The 25,934-nt window shown below is 43.2% G+C and overlaps 1 protein-coding gene across 2 annotated transcripts in view; it reads right to left on the reverse strand.

Annotated features, from left to right (window-relative positions):
- Positions 1–25,934, reverse strand: part of SATB2 (SATB homeobox 2) — a 277,520-nt gene that overhangs the window by 151,233 nt on the left and 100,353 nt on the right. For both annotated transcript variants that reach the window (XM_053283545.1, XM_053283544.1), the window contains exon 4: positions 7,552–7,678. In XM_053283545.1, coding sequence (XP_053139520.1) covers positions 7,552–7,678 — 127 coding nt within the window. The remainder of the gene's footprint in view (positions 1–7,551; positions 7,679–25,934) is intronic.

Consider the following 25,934-nt stretch of genomic DNA (forward strand, 5'->3'; position numbering starts at 1 on the left):
TGCCAGGTAGGGGCAAGGAAGCTACCTGAATTTTTTCAAAGGATTTGGGCAGAGGGCTGATTTTTGGTGAATTGTTGAAGTTTACGCGTCTTTAAGGTTTTTCCTCATAATAAGTTATAATGGAGCTTTCAGCAGCCCCATAAGTGCACTTGGGGGGTGCTGGGGTGGCCCAGAGCGAGTGGTGGTGTAGTGCACATAGGGTGCCAACCACCCCCATGGGTTTCTAACCCATAGGGTACAGGGTTCTGTTGTTTCTGAGGTATTGAGTGTGGATTCTATGATAGCAAATGAGATTTTCAGTGAGACACCATGAATCCACTCTAATATGCTATCATAGAATCCACACTCAATACCTCAGAAACAACAGAACCCTGTACCCCATGGGTTAGAAACCCATGGGGGTGGTTGGCACCCTATGTGCACTACACCACCACTCGCTCTGGGCCACCCCAGCACCCACCAAGTGCACTTATGGGGCTGCTGAAAGCTCCTTTATAACTTATTATGAGGAAAAACCTTAAAGACGCATAAACTTCAAAAATCACTTAAAAATCACCCCTTTGCCCAATTCCTTTCAAGTAATTCTGATAGCTTCCTTGCCCACCCTAGGAACTACCAACCACCACACTCTACGACACCCCTTTCCCCCCGACGTGAAGCTATACATTTGCTGCAATCCTAATTATTCTCTATGAGGAATTCAAAAATACTTTAACAATTCACCAATAATCAGAGGAGTGTCCAATTGCCTTGGGATTTTTTGGGTGATAGGCACCCCTGTCTGTCTACCACCCACCCCGCTTTTGTGCCCCTAGGTGCTCCACAATAGGGGATATGGACTGGTTCGGGTCCCATTATACTCTGAGAAAAATAATTAAAAATATTTCAAATATTCATAAAAAATCATAGGGGTGTCTGATTGCTTCAGGGTTTGCATGGTTGTTGGCACCCATGGGTGCTCCACAATAAGGAATAATGGCCTGGTTCGAGTCCCATTATATCCTATGAGAAAAAAATAAAAATAATTTTCAAAAATTCATAAAAAAATCATACGAGTGTCTGATTGCTTTGGGGTTTGGATGACAGGTACCCCTGGGTGCCAGCTACCATCCTACCAATTTTGGGGCATCCGAACTGGTCCTAACCGGTCCGGATCCGAACCAAACCAGGGGGTGGTTCGAACAAAACCAAAACCGAACCACCCCCTCCTGGTTCGGACCCGGTTCGGATCCAAACCAAACCGGGAGAACCGGTTTTGTGCACATCCCTAATGCTGACTTGGAAAAATCCTCAAGAAAGCCCAAAGTTGTGCATGTAAATATGTTAAAACCACATTACAGCAGAGATGGGCTAGTTCTGGGGATAACTGGAACACATTTGGATAACAAAGAGGACCAAGAAGATGAGTCATTTGCTTTTCTAGCTATGTTTAGAGGAGTGTAGCCTGGAACAATTAAGTTGGTCTGAATGCATTAGCCAATCTGACAGGGGAGAAATAAAGTCTATATTGTATGAGTTCCCTAAGATTTGGCAAAACAAACCAGGCAGGACCACCTTAGCTGTACACAAGATAGATACAGGAAACCACTTACCTTTCAGGTGACCACCCTGCAGAGTTAATGGCAAAGGGTTGGGAGGCATTAGAAAAGAGGTGGAAGATCTGTTAAAACTGGATGTAATTAAACTTTCCTTAAGCCTGTGGGAAACTTGTGGTTCTAGTGCCCAAGCCAGATGGCACTCTAAGGTTATGTGTAGACTATAGAAGGTCAAACTCCATCACAAAACCTGATGTATTCAATATGTCTGTACTGAAAGCACTGGATTAAGCCACACCTTCAAGTTAAATGTTATCCCTTGTAAGAAGTGTTCCACTTTAAAAAAAAAAAAAGGAGGGGGGGAGATGTGAAGGAATGGCTCTTTCCCATTATGTTTTATAGTTTGTTTTTCTTCACTTTCTTCTGTGTCCCTTCCAGGCTCTGCAGGGATTAAAAGATAGCAACCTCTAACAGCCAAGTCTGAGGTAAAAATTGTCTGCAGCGGTGTTTTGGAGGGAAAGTTACAGTATTGTCACTGATTGTCTCCAGGCAGGGACAGAAGGTTCTGGCTGCCTGAGGGAAGACGATCCCTGATTGGTTAATGTATCCCTTTGGAACTGGATCAAAGGGAGGGGTGAACAGCCAGGAGGAAGAGGGCTGTGGGAGAAGAATTCTGCATGAGAGTGCGCTGCTGAGTGTTGTGTGAGCTGGAAGGCTGGAACACCAGCAACGTAGTGCTGGGCTGGGCTGGGCTGAAACAGCTAAGGAAGTGAGGGAGCTGGTCCTACTAGAACCTACTAGGCTGGGAGATAAGGCTAGAAAGCTTATTGTTTTACATTTTGCACTTTGTACTCTTGCCAACTGAACTTTATATTATTTATTTCTGTACTTTTTTAATGTTTGCAACCTTTTATTTTGGTAAAACTGTTCTTGTTTTTATACTATTTTACTGGTGTGACTGTTATATTAGTTCCACCTTACGCCCACCTGCCCATTCTCTTTACCACACTACTGAGTTTTGATATTGTTTTTAAAAGACAGAGAGGGTTCAGTGACTAGGGCTGCATTTGCATGTAATGCGAAACCGGAGGTTGCCGAGCACATGGTTAATTTTTCAAGCAAAAAATTGCATCACAACTGCATTGCAAATTGCATCACAAACAGTCATCCAACCACAGTCCGGCAACCTCCATTTTCAGGGCAGGGGAGCTCCTCCCTTTTCCTGGTCTGCTGAAGCTGCATTCCAGCAAGCACTGTAGCATTCACATCTCCAGACTGTGGGCAAGGAGTCAGCACATCTCCAGGGCAGCAGCCATTGGTCACAATCTTCAAGGGGGCATGCCAAGCATGAGCATGACTTTTCGGAATGGTCCACCTGCCCTCAGAAGCGAAAGAGCATTTAAATCCCTTTAAATGCCATGCCATTCAAGCCTTTCTTCTGACAGCGACTGCACCTCCGCCCTCATAATAACCCCACAGCAAAACTTTCTCGCACAATTTCTTGGAGGACACCAATTACTCAGGGAAGGGAAGGGACATGATTACTTCCTAGGAGGGGATATGTATATGAGGGAGGGCAAAGGATCCTGGGGTCTGGCCAGCTGTGACTAAGGACACTCTTGTGAGGGATGAAGCCCATCAAATCAGTCAATAGAGACCAAACCTCCCCTGTGGCGGCTTGCTGCCAGCAGACTAGCATTCTCATGAGAGGTCCAGTCTAAAGGGGAGGACCTTAGGCTCACCCAACCTTTGGTCTTCTGTCAGACTGCGCTCATGAGTTGAGCTAACCCAATAAAGGGATCCCCCGCTTGTGTGGGGCCCCCACTTTCTCTGGTAAATGATAGCACTGTTGCACAGTGACACCCCCGCCCCCCCGCTCCTCTCCAGGGAAGCCTTTCATGCACACAAAGGATATTTTGATGCTCCATGTGTCCGGGGGTAGCCAGGTGGGTAGACTGAAGAAACACTGGGACCGGGGAGGGATCTTTACTCGTGTTCACATTCCCCAGGTTCAGACCGGTGTTGTACCGTATGCAGATATGCCACCATGGGAGAGGAGAGCCCGGTTTCCAGAGACCCCAGGAAAGTGGGGTCACTGTCCCGGACAAAAACAAAGATGGACATCTTCAACAGGAGGATAGGCTGGCAGAGGGCACACTTTGACAGCTTCTTCACAGCAGTCACCAAGACAGGAAGAGCTGTTGCCAGGGTACCCATCCCCATGGCTTGCTTGTATAACTAGGTTGGGCAGCATCTGCTGTCTGGCCCCCATGGCCTGACACTTTCATGAGAGAGCAGTCCATGAGAGAAAGGAATGTCATTGCATATTATTAGCAATTCGGCTCAACACCCCTGTCCCCATAGATGGTTCTTCTCATGAGTTGTGAAGGGGTATCCCCATGGCTTTACACTCTCATGAGTGAGCAGTCCACTAAGGAGCAGCATCCATCTTCATCACACAAGAGAAATCTCCCTTCTCAGTGTTGGCAAAGCTGATCCTGCTGCCCAGCCCTTCTCGTGAGTAAGCCTAGGAAACCGCACATATACCCCCAAGGGGAGACCCCCTTCCCCAACATCATTGTACAAAAAAAGACCTTAGCCATTTAAGAATTCCGGGTATCACCACCCTACCATATGTTTTCATTCCAGCGCTCTAATGGGGTTGCCTTGCTTATGTTGCCACCTCGAGTGAATGTGCTTGTGAACATACATCTTTATCACTTCGTTTTTGCAGCACAAAGCACATAGTGCCCCATCTTGCCATCCCGTTCCCTTTTTCTCCTGTTTGCCAGGAGAGGGGTGGGCATGCCCCTGTGTGAGTTTGTCATTTGACAGGCTTTGAAGTTTGGGATGGGACATGGTGGAGTTCTTTTTGCTGGACAACTGCTTTGTTGGATTGGAGACAGTGAGGAAGTGCTTGGAGAGGCGGCCCGGAGAAGCGGGCCACAGGCATGGAATGGGCACAATCCCGGGTGGGTCTGCACTGCCTTCTCTGTGATTATGATTCCAGACATTGAATGAAAACACTATTATGGTGCCATCTGCGTTTGGACGTAATGCTGCTGCTGAAAAACCTCTGGTTACAACGGTGAAACTCAGTACAAACTTAAGGTTCAAAGTGGAGTTTGGTGAGGCAAACCTCAGGTCGCTTCTGCCGAGAAACCACGGTTGCACGCATTCAGATGTCATAGAGGCTATTCTCACGACTGTAGGAAAGCAGGCTAAGGGAGCCCAGAACGCTTTCCTGTGGTCATGGGAACTGCCGGAAGCCACACAGCTCCCAGCAGTTAGTCCGCTTAAGTCCCTCCCACCCTTAAACTAGGTTAGTGGAGTGAGTGCTCCACTAATCCCGTTTGACTGATCGTGTGCTGCAATGGTGCGGAACCATGCAGCGGCGACACATGGGTAAACCCCCGACCGGGTGGCTACAAGCAGTCTCCCGGCACAGGAGTCTCCCCACAATGCCCCGCGCACTCACGCAGGACATCCTAGGACTTCCAGGGGCCAGGCAGCCCCCAATCCCCACAACCCCAGTTGCCTCCATGATGGACCCGGTAGTCACGTGGGGAGCCGATCCAGCCGCTCAGGGAGAGCGCTCTCCTGCACACCACCATGAGGCACTTCACTTTGATCATGTGAAGCGCCTCATGGAGTTCTACCCTCTGCCTCATTTAACTGCAGATTCACATTATGTGTGAATGTGGCCTAGGAGTGGAACCAGTCACTCAAGCTAAATATCTTATTTTGGTGGCAGTTGGATGGTTAGACAGAGCCAGATGCAGCCAAGCCCTCACACCAATATTCGCTACCATAGCAATGTGAGTGCCATGGCAACTAGCCATGTCTGTATGTGAGCTCTTAGAAAAGAATGTGGTAATGAATAGAAGCTGACATGGGTTTATCATGGAAAAGTCACACCAGACTAATCTCATCTCCTTATTTTGATAGACTTACTGGTTCAGTAGATCATGGCGATACAGTATACATTAAGGCTATACGAGCAGCCTAGCCCAGGCTAGGGCAGCCCAGCCCTGGGCAAGGCTGTTCATGTGTGGTGCTGGGATCGAGCCTGGTCCTGGTGCTCCCACCCAGCCTTATCCTACTTTTAACCCTGGCCAGGTTAGCAAGTGCGCCCTTAACCCCAGCGCCGGAGTCATGTGTATGCTCAGGCTGCATGAGGCCCGCGCATACACAGAGACATGCGCCTAGAGCATCTGTCTCACACGGGTATCCCCCAATGCATCACGCTCATCATGCAGTGCATTGTGGATACCACAGGCCAGGATGCATTGTCCTGGCCTCCGGGGATCAGTGCTGCTTGGAGGAGCGCAAATAATCTGGGAGCACAAACGACACTCCCAGCAGAATGCTGTGGATTGTCTAGGGTGAAGGTCAGTTGGACCTTGCCTTCCCCCTCACCAACCACCCATGCAATCGTGTGCATAGCCCTACTGTGTATCTTGATTATAGCAAAGCAACTAACAAAGTCTCCCACAATATCCTTTTCACAAGCTGATAAACTGTGGGCTATATTATGCTACAGTTAGGTGAATTCACAGCTGATTGTGAACAACAGTATCCAGAAAGTATTCGTTAATGGATCCATGTTATCCTGGGGAAAGGTATTAAGAGCAGTGCCACAAGGCTCTGTGCTGGGCTTGTCCTGTTCAACATTTTCATAAATGACTTGAAGGAGGGAGTAGAGAGGATAATTAACAAATTTGCAGACAACACAAAGCTGAGTGGCATAGTTAACAGCTTAGAATACAGAATCAAGACTCGGTCTGATCTCTACAGACTCAAATATTAGGCCAAAACCAACAAGATGAAATTCAGGGACAAATGTAAAATCCTACATTTGGGTAAGAAAAACAAAATGGGCAAATAAAGGATGGAGGAGACCTGGAGTGGCAGCAGTACGTGTGAAAGAGACCTAGGTGTCTTATTGGACAAGTTCAACATGAACCAGCAGTGTGATGCAGCTGTTTAAATAGCTGCATTGACAGAAGCATAGTGTCCAGGTCACAACAAATAATCAGTCCACTCTGTTCTGTGCAGGTCAGACCTCATTGGGAATACTGTGCCCAATTCTGGGGCCCACATTTTAAGAAGGACATTGATAAACTGTAACAGGTTCAGATAAGGGCAACCCAGATGGACAGGGGTGTGCAAACCTAGTTATTTGAGGAATAGTTGAGGGAGTTGGGTAGCTTAGCCTGAAGAAGAGGAGATAAAGGGGAGATATAATAGCTGTCTTCAAATATCTGAAAGGCTGTCACATAGAAGAAGGAGTGAACTTGTTCTCTGTTGCTACTGAGGACAGAACTAGAACCCATGGATCGAAACTGTAAGGAAACAGGTTTAGGCTAGACATTAGAAAGCATTTCCTAACTATAAGAGCTGAGCAACAGTGGAAAGATCTGTCTTGTGAAGTGTTGGATTCTCCTTTGCTGGAGGTTTTCATATGTCAGGTATATGACTGCCATATGTTACATATGTTTCAGGAGATTACTGCACTGAGCAGGGGACTGGACTAGAAGACCTCAAAGGTCTCTTCCAATTCTGGCATTCTATCATTCTTTGATTTATCTGCCATTGGATGAAAATAGCTCTCTGCCATTCTGCCTGAGCAAAAGACTCAAGCCTGAGAGTTCAAATCCTGGTTCTCAATTTCTTGCTAAGTATTAAAAAACTTCAAAGGCATTTATTTTCAAATATAATATTTTAAGCATTTAATCAGACCTGGAATTACTATTTAAAAATGAGCTCTGGAAAGTTCTTTTTTAAAGTCCGTAATGAATTACGTAGCTTGTGCATATTCCAACTTCAAGTAAAAACACATCAGAATACTGACCAAGCATTGCTGCCAGGTGAAGCACTATTCCTGCATTTTGCTTACCATTTCAACAAAAGCCCAGAAATTAATGAAGGCAGGATGTGCTAATCTCAGTAGTAATACTGTGATTGACAGAGCAGCTCAGAGAATAGAGAAGGGCAGATGTTCAGAAATACCTACCTTTGTAATTGAATTTTCAGTGTCACAACATGATAGACATCTTGTAACATATCAGCTACTGTTGCATCAGGTGCATCTGTCACATAACTGAGCGGAAGAGGATTCCACCTTCCGAGTTTGATTATACCTGGGTGGGGGGGAGAGTGAATAAATACACACATGAACATATATTTGTTGTTTACTAAATCATCTGATTATTTGTTTGGGGGCCTTATTACAATATTGAAAAGTTCTTCTGATGATTCATTATTGAGTTATAGCCACTGGCCTACCCCACTCTCTAGAATACATTTAGGTATTCTAACATTAAGCAAGCTTCAGACAAGAAACAAGCCTAATTTCACAGCCTGCTTTATTAGAGTTCATTTCCAGGCACACAGAATACCAAGCAGACGGTTGCTTCCTTTGGCAAGAACAGCAATACTATACTTGACCCACTGAATTTGAAATGGACAGTTGCCTGTTGAAGCCTCCTTTTCTATTGCTGTTTCTTTACAATCAGCAATACAATCTTCTTTATAATCAGTTGGAGGTAGTACAAATGGCATGTGATCAATTAAACCCTGGGACCATGAGATATGTCAGCATCTTTATAGTCAATGGCACACTACAGGCACTCCCAGAAATAGCCCTAGCTAAATAAGAGTTTGTCTTCAACATGATGAGAATTGAAGATAAGTGGAGTAGTCTCCAGTAAATCTGTCATTTGTATGTTTGGATAGCATTGTGTCTTTCATGGGGTCAATGAAGAGAGTGATAGATGCAGTTGTAAGTCACTGGACTGGGGGAAAGACTTCCAAAGTATGAAAGGACATACATATCAAATATTATCTAGCTCACTGCATCTATCACTCATTGAATGGAGTTCAGGGTGGGAGTCAATAACTCTGTATACAAAGTTGTAGAAAACCAGAGCTGGTACTGTGGCCATCTATGCCTCCCTCCCTGCAGAGTCCACTCACCCCTCTCCAAATCAGTCACTATGCCTCCCTGCAGAGTTCATTCATGCCTCTTCAAAGGGGCAGAAAGGAAGATAGACCATGAACAAGCCCATGTTTTCAGCTGGTCCTCACTGCCACAAAACCAAACCAAGCAGAAGGAAGAAAATTCCTCTCACAGTCTTTGTACCTTGTAACCCTATACCTACAAGGTATCTCAATTTCCTGAATGGGACAAAAGCAAACTATAAAAAAACCAAAAACCTTTATGTACAAGCAGGGTGATAGAAGCAGTCAGAGTCTTGAGTAAAGACTCCTGGTACATGAATACCAATTATGCTTCCTTCATCTGCTAGTCAGACACATGATCTGGAAGCAGTAGTTGACCCAAACAAGATTGAATCAAGTCTGTCTCCCTACCAGGCAAAACTGAAAGCATTCTAGTTATGGTAGTGAACAACAAGATCAGCATATATCAGTAGAATTATACTCCAGTAACATTTTATTCCCTTCTGTATACAACTGGTACTTGGTCAATACTTCTTGGGAAATGCTACCCAAAAGAAGAAAAATAATTATCTACTGTTTGACATAAAATGCCTAAAACAGGGCATAAAGAGAACAAAACATTAAAATTATGCCACTTTTTCAGTATTAAGGTTTCACAATCTGGTGCTGAATATGCTATAGTATAAATAGTGCCTAGACTGTAATCCTGGGCAGTAACACACAAAACTCATTCACAGTACCGTATGTCTTTAGAGCTGGCTCTTCATACCATATTCCCCTTGCCAACGTAAAGGCTGTTTTTCTTAACGAGGACCGTTTCCTAGTCTTGTTCACATACATGTGAAAGAGCCCTCAAACTGGCTTTTAGGGGGTTGTTCCACCAAGCACTACTACGTCACTCACAAGTTTTCAGTATTGTCCCACTTTTATTTGGGGAGTTAAAAAGAAGAAGAAGACAGGATTCTCCTCTCCCTCAAATGGTAAATGATTCTGTTTATGTGAAGCTCTAGTCACTGAGAGAAATCCTCCTGTACTTTCATACCTAATTTCCACAAGTATATTATTTAGAAATCTGAGACTGGAAAAGATCCACCAAACTAATCATAAAACCATCATGGTTGAGAAATATATGCAGTCTGCTTTGTGCACACAAATGACCTGGATTGTATTTTACACTAGACAATCATAGCACCTTCAGAACTAAAACTGACTGAGGTCATTCACACAATCAAAAACTGTGTTCTACCTGGGTTTGGGAGCTGTGTGTGCTCCCAATTTTTAGTTGTGTGGAAGCAAAATAAGAGGAAAACCTGGGTAGAAGATTGTGTGGAAGGAAGGTAGGAGGAAAAGCTACCCAGGTTTTCCTCTTATCTTGCTTCCACACAATTACTTCTACCTAGGAGTGAAGTCACCATTGTGCAGATGTGTCCAAAGAATCCGACCGTCACTCCCTGTGGAACTGCCCCATCCAACCTAGCCATGCCCCCTGCATCCGACAGCAGACGCAGGGGGCATGGTTTCCATATGCGGAAATGGGGCTGCAAGAAATGTGTCTCTCTGCCCTTCAAGGCAAGGAAAGGCACTCCCAGCCAGGCTGGAAATCCAGTACTGGCTGAAGCGCCTTGTGAACAGGGCCTCAGAGCCCCATTTCCTCATATGACCACGTCCTCTGCATCTGTCATCAGATGCATGGGGCATGGCTAGGGCACCTAGGGGCTGCCACAAGTGGCTTGCACCCACGCCATTGTCAGCTTCCTACATGCCTGACTCCCACCCAGTTTCTCTCCTAACTTGCTTCTACACAACTGAAAATTGGAAGCACACACAGCTCCCAAACCTAGGTAGAATACAGTTTTTGACTGTGTGACTACAAATTCGACAATTTATATACTGCTTATCAACAAAAGTTCCGAAAGTGGTTTACATAAATCTTATTAATTAATTAATTAATTAATTAAATGGTTCCCTGTCTACAAAGGGCTCACAATCTAAAAAAGAAATGTAAGACAGACACCAGCAAGAGCCACTGGAGGGACGCTGTGCTGGGGATGGATAGGGCCAGTTGCTGCATGACCACACTGTGTGAATAACTCTTTAGTATTCTGTTAGATTAAAAAGAAATAGGTAAGATACAGTGAGGCTATTCACATGAGCAACTGTGGTTCATTTAACCTCAGCAGGCAATCATGTGCATGTTCGCTACCAGGTCAAAAGGTTTCTGGCTGGCCCATTGCCATTTCTGGCAGCAAGGTGGGGGGCGGGGAGAGGAGGAGCAGCCAAGCCAAGCACAGCGGCTGCCCTAATGTGAGCAACCTTTGGGGTGCAGGATGAGGAAGTCCTCCCACTCCTAGCATTTGCCTTCGCTGTGCCGCTGCTCATGTGGTGCATGGCATAGTGGAGGCAAAGATGGCTGCAGTTCATCTGCCAGGGAAGGCAAGCAAGCTCCTGCCTTCCCAGCAGCCCTCCCGAGTGGCAGCCAGAGGTTATGTTCATGACCTCAGTATGTTTTGTCAGGAACTCACTGTCAAAGATCTGCAGAGTAAAGTTCCTTTATTCTAATCAGTAAGTAATAAGTAAGCAAGAAGTTCCATAGAGTCAGAAATCTATATCAAGATTGGCTTCCCCTTTGTAAGCATTCAGGGAATTCATATGCTTATATATTCAGCTCATATGTATCCTGCTTCCAACTAAAAATTATTAAAGCCATTTTAATACTTTTATTAAAATGAAACGTTTTATTATTTAATCAGATTAAAAAATACAACCAATAAAGAGCAGCAAATTAAAAATTCATTTGACAGCAGATGCTAAAATACTTTATGGAACAACAGAAAAGCCTCCAACTGTTTTCTAAAAACAGGAAGCCATTTTGATCTTCCATAGGAAGACATTCTACAACTGTGGAACAACCACTAAAAAGATCCTGTCCCTGCTATCCACAGAATATCTACTATAGGCAGCCCAAAGTCTCCACAGTCAATCTTAAGGCTCAGGTATATATATATCATGTGGAAACACTACACTGGTCATATTACCCAGGATTTTGTTTAGTTAAAAAAACCCTCTGTGATAATATTAACAACAAAATTGAGAACACTGAAGAAACAAAAAACAGTAAAAGTTCCAAATCTACAGATACCTGAAAGCAAAGGTCATTTCCAGCTAAGAAAGGCCTGGCAAGGCCTCGCTTCTCCCAAGTGAGCCTTCTTCTCCACCAGTGACCCCTCTTCTCCTTCTCAGAGGCAGGATTGATTGATTGATTGATTGATTGATTGATTGATTGATTGATTGATTGGCTTCTGAAGGGGCTATGGGGCTGGTAGAGAATCTATTCTATTCTAGCCTAATCTATTCTTTTCAAGTTCTTCTTGTTAGCTCTCAAAAGCTTTCACAAAAGCTTGGAAAAGGTCAAGAAAAACTTGCAAAAAATGAATGAAAATCTAGCAGGCTAAGGTGAGTTTGCTTTGCCAAAGCTGAAAAAGTAGTAGTAGAAGTTTATTACGGTCATTGACCAGTCATTATAATTTGCATAATACGTTTACATTTTACAGAGTTTTAGAGTTAACTAGCCGACCCCGCACAGAGCATCTGTGCGGCGCTTTGAGGCTGGCTGTTTCTCCCTCCCTCTTCCTCCTGCCCCGGTCTCTCCTCTCTTCCCCTTCCCTCTGGCCCTGCGCTCTCCAGCCCTCCTCCCCTCCCATTCCTCCCCACACACAGAGCCGCGGCGGGCAGCCAAGAAGGGCCCCGTGGCTGCCGTTTTTTCTCCCTCCCATTCACCTGCCGCCGCTGCGGCTTTTCTCCCCACCACTTTTCTCTCCCCCCACCCACTGCCCACCACCGCTTTTCTCTCCCCCCCCCCCCTCTGCCCACCAGCCAACCGGCCACCACCGGCACTTTTCTCCCCCTCTCCTCCTCAGTTCTCACTTTGGAACTCTCACAGCGTGTCGCGAGAGTTCCGCCGCCAAATCCTGGGCACGCATGTCCCAAGAGAATTAAATATATAGATAGTACAAGCTTTACGCAATTTGTAAGCAATAAAACAAAACTTGGCCACATTAACAGAAATCACTGGTTTAAAATTTGACAGCAAATATTCCAGATAAAAAAAGATCAGTGTTGCCAGGATATTTCTTTATAAGGGGTAAAATAAGGTTAGAATGACTATCCCTGTAGAATTGGCAGTAGAGGATTACATGAGCAGTTGTCTCTGTCCCTTGAGCTGCAGAGGCATCAGTGAATTGAATAAGGTATTCGATTGTATTTTCCCTCCAAGACCACAGCAGGGAGAACATTTAATCTGGCAAGGGTCAGGGCACTCCTAAATTTGGATAGGGGAATGTGGTCTAAGTAATCGGCCGGTTTGAAATTAAAACTCTGAATGCCTATATACATTCCCCTTGATAAACGTGCACATTCCTCTTGGAGGTCTGTGGCTAGGAGCCGTTGTTTGATAAAGTGGATAGACTGATCAAAACCACGGCCAATGAGTTCTCCCTGGGATGTGCCAAGATGTTGGAGCTTCATTTTTAAAGCTGTTGTCTGGGTAGATGTGAAGCTATCAGTTAGTACTAAAGGAGCGAGTCCAGTGAGGAAGAAGACCAATTTAAATCAGAATTTAATTACACAAAGCCAAATTTTAATCTTTAAAGTGGTAACTCCAGCCCCTCTTGGGAGAGCAGCATTAGTAACACCACCAGGCACTTGGAAGATGGCCCTTAGAAATTTAGTCTGGACTACTTCCAATGACATGGAGTTATCATATAAGGGCCAATTTGTGTGCCCTAAAAAATCTGAGGCTAAACCTTAGCCATGAAAAGTTTAATGGCTGCTGGGACAAAGAGGGCACCCCTTGAAAAATGAAAAGATTTAATCACATTTGCCGCCTGCTGCGCATTATGGGAGATATAATTAAGATGAGCTTTGCGATTCCCTCTGGAGTGAAAAACTGCCCCGAAGTATATGTACACCTTCACCTGCTTGATCCTATGCCCGTTTATAGAGCATTTAAAATACCTTGAACGTTTTGTGAACACCAGGACTTTCATTTTAGAATAATTTATCTCCAAAGTTTCACGCCCTCGATCTCAGACAGCGAGGAGGAAGGGGAAGCTGTCAACTTTCCAGGCAATGCAGGAGTGTCTGAGGGGCAGAGCCCGGCTATCAGTGTTCAAGAAACAGCTGTGGCTTATGATTCAGAGCAGGCACAACAACCTGAGGCAGCAGAAATCGTGAAGGACCAATCCAAAGAGGAGCTATGCAACCAACCCCCGCTGACTCCACAACAGCGGCGTGTCACGAGATGCAGGGCTCAATTGGAGACTATTAGGAGAAGCAAACGCCTCTTGCAGAGGGCTGATAAGCCTTGAATTCCTGCCAGCTGGGAGCTCTTGGCTTGCACTATAAATCACGTCACCAGCCTTCTACTCACTGCTGAAAAGCAACATTCGTCAACCTCTGTGTCGACAGTGTGCAGCCAAGTCCGGTCAAGACGAACTTCCCGAGCCGTATCCAGTTTCAGCAGCTCCGTTTTGTCTCGTGATCTTCCCTGGCAGTTGGCTAGACCCTGACACAAAGCCTCCTTTACAGTATAAGCACTCAAAGATGCTAAGGCCCGACTTAGCTCCACTTTAGTTTGTGAAAGAAGGACAATGTCGTCAGCATAAAGTAATATTGAGATGTGCCTTTTTGTCAATTTGGGAGGATGAAAGGCCGGATCATTCAAGAGTGGGACCAGGGAATTAATGTAAAAATTAAACAGGACTGGGCAAGGATACACCCTTGTCACACTCCCCTATAGGTGGGTATTTCCTTAGAGAGGTGTCCTTTCGTACTATACCGTATTCTAAGGCGGGTATTCAAATGAAGATTATGTATCTGTAATGGTAGGCGTGACTCTATGGTTGAATCCTTTAATTTCATCCATAGTCTGTCTCTTGAGATTGAGTCAAATGCTGCTTTAAAATCTATGAAAGCAGTGAATAAGGAGGATTTAGGCATAGAAGAGTATTTTTCAACTAAATGTTGCAATACAAATGTTTGGTGAATAGTAGAATGGCCTTCGCGGAATCCCGCCTGCTCAACCGAGAGAATGTCCTCAGAGTCGAGCCATTCTTGCAGTTTCCCCAGAAGGTGCCTAGAATACAATTTACTAACGACACTGAGCAGACTTATTGGCCGGTAGTTGCTGCAATCTTCTCTAGATCCTTTCTTATAAATTGGCACAATTATCAAAATGCCCCACTCATCAGGAATTTTGGCAGTAGCATCTATGTAAGTGAATAGTGAAGCTAAAAGAGGAGCCCACCACTCCATGTTATTACAGATAATTTCTACTGTAATATAATCCAGCCCTGGGGCCCTGCTCACTTTACATTTCTTGACCAGGGCCTCTGTTTCAGCAACAGTGACCGGGCTCCAGGCTGGCAGTTGCTCAACATCATAATCTAAAGTGACCGTGTGAGGGCATACCTTTTTGTACAATGCCAAAAAATGACACTCCCATACCCATGCTGGAATAACCAAATTAGAGTTAGGAGGGGCCTTCCCTAAGGGATGAGAAACCAGACGCCAGAATTTTGCCTGGTTTCTAAGTTTTGAGGCACCAATAAGTTCAGCCCATTCCGCTTTTTTAGCCTGGAGTTTCTTATTTCTTAATAAATTCTTATATTGTTTCTTCAGAGTTACTAGGGATTGGGCCAAGACATCAGTGGAACCCTTTTCATAAGATTTAAAGATGTGAGTGAACTTTATCTTAGCCTCCAAGCAATCCTGGTCAAACCAGGTACGCGAAGTTTGTTTGACCACCCTATTGGACATAGGCACCATGTTAACTAAGGTAAGTATAAGCAGAATAACTAATTGATTGTATATCGGGGGGGGGGGGGTGCCAGCATCATGATAGTGGCCTGCAACTATGTCAGCCCACAGATTGAACATGATAGAGAACGAAATTAATTTATCAACACGTTATTGTAGGGCTAGAGTCCATCTCACTCTGGTCCAGCATGGCTCATCCTCATAAGTGGGGGCCTGACAGGCCTTCAAATGGATTGACTCTCTCCATGCAGCTGTCAATGTCAATGGTGAGTGGTCGCTCTCAGGGCAGGGAATTATCCGGAAATCCCCTAAGAGGAATAATAAATTTTGAGAGACTGCCATATAATCTATGAGTGATGGATTCAGGTCCGCCCAGTGGGTGTATTCAGCTGGGTAATCTGAGACTATAGCCCCACTGAGGATGTGAAGATCTGGATAAGATTTAAACCCCCAAAATTTCCCACAACATCTTTGGATTTTCTAGATAAAAGGAAGAAGAGAGTATCAGAAAATAAGGGCACTGCTGAAACTTAGCAAAAAGAGAATTATCATTCAAGGCAATCCTAGCATTAAAATCCCCCGCCACAATTAGGTGGGCATCATGATGATCTAATTGTACCTGATTTATAAAGGCCTCCATTTTCTGCCGGATTGTCCTAATTTCCACATGTTTTCTAGTAGGAGGTATATATATATTCATTAAAATCATGGATGTGTAGCCAAAGTCAACCCAGACTGTCATAACAAGATGGTCCAGACTGGGAAGTTGATTAAATCTGAACTGAAGGGCAGTAGAGATAAAAATAGCCAATCCCCTGTGGGGCCTGTCTCTAACCCTCGGGGCCATGGCTCCGAGGGATAGAGACTTGTACCCGGGTAAATACAGATCCGTTTGGATCCCAAATTTCTTGAATTAAGATTATATCAAATTCATTAACAAACCAAAGCAGATCCGGGTCCTGTGATTTGGTCTCCCACCCAATGAGATTCCAAATACAGAAACGGATCTCATCATGAGAGTGAGCCAGTCAGGTCGGGGGGGGAGGAGAAGAGGGAGGTGAAAAAGTAGTATGAATTTGCAGTACTATATAACAACATCAACAACAACAAAAAAGCATTGCAGAAGGTGTTGATGTACAAAGGGACAATTTCTCCTTCATATGTAAGGAAGAAGGACAAGCTTACCTACCAAGTTTCCCCAAAAATAAGACAGTGTCTTATATTAATTTTAGCCCCCAAAAATGCACTAGGGCAATTAGTGGTACATCAGAAATTACTGCTAGGTCTTACTTTCAGGGTAGGTCTTACTTTCGGGGAAACAGGGTAAGTACTAGGAAAGGTAAAGTGTGCCATCTAATAGTAGCAGAATTCTCTGTAAAGTGTTTTTTTTTTAATGTCTCCCATGCTGTTTTGCATTGCTATGCTATTGCAATTCCTAGTTTCATCTGCCTCCCAGACTAAATTGGAAGGCAAAAAGGGACTACAAATCCCATTCTCCCTGGCTGTCATTTTCTGTCAGGCAGCATGAGACTGTATCCGGTTTCAGGCTGAGGCCTGCAAGAGATACCAGGAAATTTGGCTGGCATCCAGGCAGGGAAGCAGGGCCAGAGACAGTTCATTGTCATACTGGGTAGATTCAGGTTAGACAAACACATCCAAGAGAATCAAAACAGTGTCAGAGAAGGAAGCAAACCTCATTGTGAGCCAGCTTTGTACTGAACTCAAAGGAGTTGCAAGCTGAATACATGTAATGTAATGTGATGAGGTCCTTGGAACTGAAGGAGTTCATATTCTAAACTCCCCCCAATTCAAACTTCACTCTCATCACTAAATAGAGGGCATGTGTGTGTACATGTGGCCCTCACTATCTGCAGTGGTTTCATTCCCACCAATTTCCACAGATAACAAAACCGTGGCTAATCAGACCTTAAGTCAATGACTATTGGGGGGGTTAGGTTCCTAGAGGGTAAAAAAGGGCCAAAAAAGCAATTAAAAGGCAGAAATTGAAGAAATAACATATTGTGCCATACTCTACAGGTCTCTAGCTGTCCAGCAATGCCCTCCTAAACCCACAATTCCGCCATTTTCCCCATGAAAAATAATGGGGGTGTTTAAGAGAGAGAGACAAAATGGCTCTGTTCAGCATAATGGTGGCCGAAAATCACTTTGGAGGTCATTTCTGGCCATCTGGGCACCACGGATAGGCAAAATCTAACCCTTTAGTATCCATGAATAACGTGGTTGGGTACACATTGCCTGGCCGCAGATACACAAAACTGTAGGTGCCAGGACCATGGATAACAAGGGCCACTTGTACTACAAGCATTATGAAGTTAGCTGGTTTTCAGTATGAGAGGTAATTCCTTGCATGACCCAAGACCTGTTTTGACAACTGCAGTAAATCTGCAGTTAAGACAGTGATACCAGAATATCCAAACAATAAGTATAAATTTACCAAGGAATAACAAATAGGTTTTACTAAGTACAAGCTGCTCACTACTGAAAATAGTTGTCAAAAAAATACTAGAAAATTTCATAACATTAGTTGAAGACCGCATTTTAAAAGACTTACATACAAGTGATAGACTTGGTGTTAATTTAATTTTAATTTTAAAAAGTGAATTAATCAGTGCTATAATTTAATTAGAAGATATTATTTAAAATTATATTGCAGTAACATATTAAACATTGATTTTTATTTTTTTAAAAACCTTACTGTATCCTGCTGTTGTACTGAATCCAAGATGAGAAGACTATTCACACGATCACTTGAAAGCAGGCTAAGGGAGCCCAGCCTGTTTTCGAGCAGTCATGAGAACTGCTGAGAGCCACATGGCTCCCGGAGGTTAGCCCACTTAATCCCCACCTGAAATGAGGTGAGTGCAAGTGCTCCGCTAACCCTGTTTTGGCGATTGTGAGCTGCCACGAGACCCCTGGCTGTGAGGCTCCAACAAGCCTCCTGGCCTCAGGGGGGTCTCCCCAGAATGCCTCACATGGGACATTCTGGGACTTCCGGGGGCCAGGTTAGGCTCTACACACGGATTGTGTGTAGAGCTTCCATTGTGTGTAGAGCTAGATTTTTTAAGTTCTTTGAGTTCTCTTCCTTTTGGGTAAATATATGTATAACCTGTATTTCTCTGTTTTTTTAAGGGGCTCATCTTAAATTCAGAGTAACCTTGCATTTGGATAAATACAGTACTAATTTCTTCTCCTGATATGCAAGTTTGTGCTTCGAGTTAGTCTATAAGGCTATTCATACAAGCAACCTAACCCAGGCTGGGTTAGTAGGGGACCAAGCTCTGAGGGCTTCAACTATAAACTGGTATATAAAATCAGACATAAATATGTAAAACATATCTGGCACACAACATGCAGCATTAAGACATATGGTCCTTACTTATGAGAAGCTATGAACAAGGCATTATGCTTTCTGTAGGAAGCTGAAGTCTCAGAAAAGTGTGTCTGCTTCCATAAACAGAGATGGTGATAATATTCTAATAAAAAGTAAATGAAGCGCTTCATGCAGCCATAGGCAAAGCTCTGTGTTGCAAGCTGTTTGTCTCAGCAGCCACCTACTTGGTTTAAGCAGATGTAACCATGTCAGAACAATCTTTTGTTTGGGGGATGGTGCTAGTGATGTTCTGGTAGCATATTTAAAATCTAGCCAAACTTTCTAAGTAAACAATGACACAAATCGTTTATCTTATAGAGCTCCACCCATGAAGTTACGCAGGTGTGTGTATGAAGTGGTGCTCTGCGGACTACTTTGTTATTACTGGATTAATGCTCAATTTATGCAGGAAGCATTAAAAAAAGAAATTCATCATGCCAGTTTTAGACAGAAGTCTGTGACCAAAAAATGAGATTTGCAAATAGCATGAGAAAACTGTACTAATTTTTTTCCACAGAAGTAATCTGAAGCTTTGATGCATATGAAAGCATCAGTGCTTCAGTATCCTGAGCTTTTCATGATCTCTCAAGCAGATCATAGATTAACATCACCATCAATGCTGATGGTCCCATCAATCCATCATTTAAACATATCAATTGTTTCATAAGCTAATGAATAGTAACCAACAAATGTAACCAACCCATCCCATCTGTATTTTGTTGAGATTTCGTTTCAGACTTTGCATAGCTGCAGTTGCCGGAAATTTATGGCACTTTCCAGATTAGCCACTCAGCAGCAGCAAAATCCTTCTGTTCAGGTAAATCGCATTCAAAACGTAAATAGCAAAGCACCCTGCAGGGGGAGCAGTCTCATGAAAACGAACAACCCGAAAAAAACAGCAACTTTTTGAAAAACTTTGGATAAAAGATATAAAATTTACTGCTTGCTCTAATCTAAAGGAAAATATTTTGAAAATGATGTACAGATGGTATCTTACGCCCAAAAAGCTGGCTGTAATCTATAAGAATATGTCACATAAATGTTGGAAATGTAAGAAAGAAGAGGGTTCCTATATACATTTATGGTGGACATGCAATAAATCGAGAGGTTATTGGGACTTAATATATAACGACCTTAAAAAAATATTCAAAACGACTTTTCCCAAGAGTCCAGAATCAATACTATTAGGTATTGATAACAATGCTCTCCCGAGGAAATATTGGACCCTCTTCATGTACTTAACAGCGGCAGCAAGACTGACATTTGCGCGCAAATGGAAAGACAGTCAATGCCCGTCTAAAGAGGATTGGATTCTTAAAGTACTAAGATTGGCAGAAATGGTGAAATTAACATCACTACTAAGAAATACATTTGAAGAATTTAAAAAAGAATGGGACCCTCTTCTTGTCTATTTAAAAATACATCACAAAATGGATTTTTGTCAGGCTTTTGAGGGCTAACTACAAATGTTTCAAAAACACCCCCAAGTTGTTTTCTATATGAGTTACTGGGGAGAGAATGTTTAATTTATAGGCAAGATCCGGTCATTGTTAACAACACTTGTTCCAATGATGAGATGGAAGTCTTTATTGTGTGTGTTTGTGAGTGTTTGTATCATTTGTGTTTGTTCTTTTGTGTTTTGAAAATTGAATAAAAAGTATAAGGAAAAAAAAACCCAGCAACTTTTTTACACCAGTTATACGACGTTATAGCACTATATCGCAGCAATTAAATTTGAAACAAGGCATTGGAAATATGAACGGCACCTTGCTGTCAGCATAGGGACTGCGGTGTCACAACACAGGAAGTGTGGAAGCACACTTTAGAGATTCGTCGTTACCCTGTTTCAGGGTCTAATCTGGAAAGCGCCCAGGAAGCGCAAAGTCAGAATTCACTCACTGAAACAAATTTTTCTGCAATCCAAGAGTTAAAGTCAATCAATATTGATTCTCAGCAACAAAGAGAACACATTAAGAATCTCACAAATACCAACTGAGTTAACAGAAGTCATAATTCCTCTGAATGCACGCTACAAGCTTACTACTTAAATCGGTACCTGGAATGCATCTCATCTGGAAAATCTACGGGAATACATTACAGAAATGGAAACAGCGCCAGCTTCTTCTTCACCTTCCTTCAACATCATGCTCTGCTTCATAACCATTTTTCCAATGTTACATTATTTACACAATTGTACAATTCCATGAATATTGAAAATCAGAAGTGTTCCCAAATGCTACTTTTTTTACCCATGTTGGTCAAAGCGTATTCACTTATCATTCCCCTCATACCCCAGGATATCAGAGGAGCAACCAGTCCCTCTCTCCTTTCTTCTGCTCATTATTTTCCCTGGAGCATACAGGGATGACCAGATCCTCCAAGTTTAGCAGGAATGTTCTCAACCTTACAGAGTAACTTATGAGGACTACATCAACATAAACAATGTTATGGCTGAAGCAAATAATGGGGGGTGCTTGGCTAAAGAATGTCCAATTTATCTCTCAGCTTCTAAAAGAAAAAGAAAAAAAGGCCAATTTTTAAAGGATTAAATCTCAGAACCACTGCAGAACCAGGGGCAGATTAAGCTTTTTGCCACCCATAGGCAAAAAGGCTTTTGCTGCCCTTTTACCTTAAACAAAAAAAGGTTTGCCTTTTTAAAAAATAAGGTAAAAGGGGGGACTTCCTTCTCGTCCACTCCACCTTGCTGCAGCTGTCACTGCCCACAGAGAGGGGCAGCCAAATTTGAGGAGGGGCAAAGTTTGCTGCCCCTCAAATTTTGCCACAGTAAGCAAATTTATATCTCTCTGTTAATCCACCACTGTGCAGAACATGAGTATTTCTAAGCCCCCCCTTTTTTTTTTGCCAAGTCCCAAATCAGCATACACATAAAAAGCAGAATAAATACAAAACATATTAAATTAACAACAACAAAATAAGCACAGTAATATCACAGGGGGAAATATAAACTAACAATTCCCAACACCAAACATCCCATGGAACAAATATGTTTAAAGAAACGCCAGAAAAGTCAGGATGGATAAGGCAGTCCAGGAAGCTTGAGGTATGGCAGTCCAAAGCATGGTTGTAACTACCAAGAAAGCTGTGTCCTGTGTGTCTCACAACTGAACCTCTGCAGGCTGTGGCACAAGGAGCATAGCCTCTCCAGAAGAGCTCAACTGGAGGGCAGATTGATATGAAAACAGGTAGTCCTTCATACACCCCAAGCCAAAGCTGTTTAGAGAAACAGCTGGAAGCCAATGCATACAAAATATATATTTTCCTCACCTCCAGGAAGGGTAGCAGTTGTTAAACCTGTTAAAATTGCATAAAGACACTCTTGGCCACAGTCACCACCTGAGGCTGCAGGAGCAAGAAATGCACTTCATCCTTGGCAGAAGTCCTGGCCAAACATACCTCTATTTTGTCCAAATTAAGTTGCAGTTTGTTAGCATGCATCCAATTCAGTCATGGCCTCCAGCCTTCCTCCTTGGGATCAGATGACATTGCAAGATAGAGCTGGGTGTCAGGCACATACATGAGACCCAGGCACATGGCCACCATTGAGAATGGTGGGGACGAGCACTAGCCACTGCGGCCCTGAGCACTTCCAGGGTCCGCCAGAGGCTCTCCCCGGCTTTCCCCCATACCTTTGTGGGGCCGCCAGATTAGCTTGTCCATCCCCATGTTGGGCACACTGAACTTGGCACTTCATTCACACAAGAGAAAACAAAACGCTTGACATCTGGATTCTCTGTTAATACTCATACTCACTTCATACTCACTTTGATCACACTCCATTGAATTCGGTTGGGCAGCAAAATAACTCATTGCCCTGACCCCAGCAGCATGCGGTGAAGCACCCAATCCAGCAGGCAGACAGGCAGCTTGCTCATCTTGCCGCTGGTGACCACGCTCTGTGTGTGATGTCATACACAGGAGGTGTGGCCCGTGTGCACTAGTGCACACACACAGCCACAGGGAAAGGGGGCTGCCGGTCAAGCTTGTCCCGCAGCCGCCAGCAAGCTCCCTACACCCCTGATGAAACCCCAGCAAAGTCTCCCAATGGCCTCTCCCAGCAAGGAGACATTACATAGACATTAGACAACATGGGAGACAAAAGGAAACCTCGCAGAACTCTGAAAGTCAGAAGTCATACAGCTGAGCCAAAGTCTCCCAACGACATATTCTTGACACATCCCACAAGTAGGATGGGAAGCAATACAACATAGCAGCCAAATCCAGAGCAATAAACCACTTGGACACTGCGGTAACTAGTTTTGCTAAGTCTGGAACCTGAGCTCCAAACTACTGCAAGCATGCTTGTACAATAATTATGCAACTGCAGCATGCCTCGTTTGTTTAAATGCGGACAATAGCACAATTCTGGGCAATTCTAAGGGTAATGGAATCAGGTATGTTATCACTTTTTCAATGATTGTAGACATAAGCAAATTTTCGAGTTTATATTATACGTACCCACTGGCAAGACAACATCTACTATAAGGCCATATTTTAACACACTCCTTAAATATTATAGTGTCTAAAACATGCAAAATATGTCAGTAACAGAATCATAAGTGATGTTCCAAAAAATTCCTGACTTTGTTACTGAAGTATTTTGCATGTTTCAGACACTATCTATAATACTGAAGGGTTTTGTAAAAATATGGCCTTATAATAGAAACTGTTCTCTTGGCAGTGGGTACATATAAGTGAGTACATATAATATCAACTATAAAATTTGCTTATGGCTACAGTCATTGGAAAAAGGGTAACATGCTTGATTCCATTACCCTTGGAATTGACTTTTGCAAATGCACATTTTTAAGCACGATGCGAACTTCTTGAACTGGTACAAATTTGCTCGCTCTGCAAGTGGTTTGTTGTTCTGGATGTCTGCGAGAGTCCCTCAGTCCCATCCCAAGAAGACAGTCCAGAAAGATACCATGGTCAATGTTACTGAACATCATTGAGAGATCCAACAGGCACATGCTCCCCTGTCCAGTTCTGGAATGGGCCGTCAAACAGGTTGACCAAGACAGTTTCCATTCCAAAATCCAGTCAGAAGCCACTGACACCTCTACCCACCCAGCCATCCCATATCTGCCTGTCTTTATTAAATAGAAAGGGCAAGGGTAAAGTGCACAGGTGGTCAATCTCAAACTTGTCTGCATCATCAGGCTGCACAAACACAAACCTATCAATCACAATAGTTCAAGCAGCTGACTCAAGCCCTCTACCAGACCTGCAATCAATCTGTAGTCCAAGTCAGAATGGAGGTGAGCAGATGCAATGGTGGCAGAGAAACAGGATTTTTTTCTTCACCACCATAGAGGAGTCCCTAAAATGGGCTCTAGCCTGCATTTGGTCAGATTCATCATAAGTCTTCCAACAAAAACATTCAAACCATTATGTCTGCTGTTTAACCACCTTCAGTTCCATAGAAAACCCAAGGACTAAACTGACTCCACCTAGCAAGGGAGGATATTTTTAGAACAACTGTTACAGCTGTTCAGGAGGGGTTTACATGACTGTCACTCAGTCTGGAAGTGGGGAACATGTTGGTAAAAATGTCGGAAGATAACAGTGTGCACTTCTGGTCGGTGTGACACCTGAACCCATCCAAGTCTGGTTCCCACCCTGCTTATCCCAAGATGCTACCAGCTTACTCTGCCCAACCTCAAACCTTATGCACATAAAATGCACAATTTATTTTTAAAGAATATGATAGATTTCTCCTGGGCCTGTACCACTACATATTGCATGCTGGGGATTGGAAATTTGAACGCTCCTGGATTGGAAAAAACAAACTTGCACAGGAAAAAGAACTTAAGCCTAGCTTCTATCTGATATGGTATCTTTCCACATGATGCAAGTTTTTGCTAAGCGCGAGCTTTCAAATATGCAACCTCCACATGTGGTCTGAAATGATACAGAACCCAGGGAAATGTAGCACATGATTTTCTGCACATTGGAAATGGCTCTCAGAAGCATGAACCACTGATTGATGAAAGGAGAGTTAATGGAAGGGGAAAGATGGAGGAAAACAGTAATAAAGAAGTGTATATGGGCCCACAATTTCTGCTACTGGTGCCAAAAATCAGTTTCAGAGTAGTAATTAGGAGATATCCAGTTTGCTTAGTATGATCATTCTTCTATTGTGTATGTCCTGAAGCTTCATTTTATTGATGAGCAACAGCAAAAATTGTTTCACTAGTGAAAATATATTTGTTTTATTGAACATATTATTTTCTGTATTCGGTATATTAGAGTGCTTCCCCAGTTATGAGGCAACTACAATGCTTCTAGAGCCTGTATGCTACTGGCTACATAATATGGTAAAAATGGTTGGAAGTAACATCACAACATTTCTTTTCTCTTCTAGACTGCTTTGAACAGCGGATCCCAAAACACTTTACAAACATTCATAAACTGTATTTCGTTATCTCCTTTTGAGGACAGCATTATGCCCACTGACATATTAGTGACTTATGATTATGTGCATTGTGTACTGCAAATTACCATGTTAATGTCAATACAAAAAGAGCCATCCCCACCCCATATATGCTTCAGTTCCATGGTAATAAATATCTTAGTGGACAAACAGGAATAAACAATGTGGTTACAGTGTGATATATGAAACTACAAATCACCTAGTAGCCAACACTTGGTGAATAATGCTCCATCCAACATGCCAGACACTAAAACTTCAAGTTATAAGTGGAGGGTTGACTTTTAGTTATAGAGTACGCCTTTGGCATTTGTTTTCTTAATACTTTCGGCTTTGTTGGACTGAGAAGTTCATTTTTTTCCTAATGGATGTTTGAGTCATTGAGTAATGAATAAACTTTTCATACAAAAAATGTCATACAAAAAAACCCTAAGCCTCTTGAATTAATAAGCAGGCAATCTATACATGCACAGAAAACATTTATTCTCCAAAAATGAAAACACTTATTCCCCATAAATTCTTTTGACTAATCTTTCTTCTGCCTTGTAAATCATAATGTAAGAGCAGAACAAAGCCTTTTCCTCATGAACCACTTTACCAACCCAGGAAGGTGAAAATCTGTCCTAAAGTTCTGAAGAAGGGAAAGGTACTAAGCGGGGACTGGTCAGTCTATGTCTTACCACTTCAAAGAATACCCTCAGTAGTTCCTTCCAAGGAACTAATGAGGAGAAAGCCACAAAAAGACTGCCTTCAGTATCTATAATGATATTATTAACCA

This window comes from Hemicordylus capensis, chromosome 1 (genome assembly GCF_027244095.1).
Source record: "Hemicordylus capensis ecotype Gifberg chromosome 1, rHemCap1.1.pri, whole genome shotgun sequence".
Taxonomy (NCBI): Eukaryota; Metazoa; Chordata; class Lepidosauria; order Squamata; family Cordylidae; genus Hemicordylus; species Hemicordylus capensis.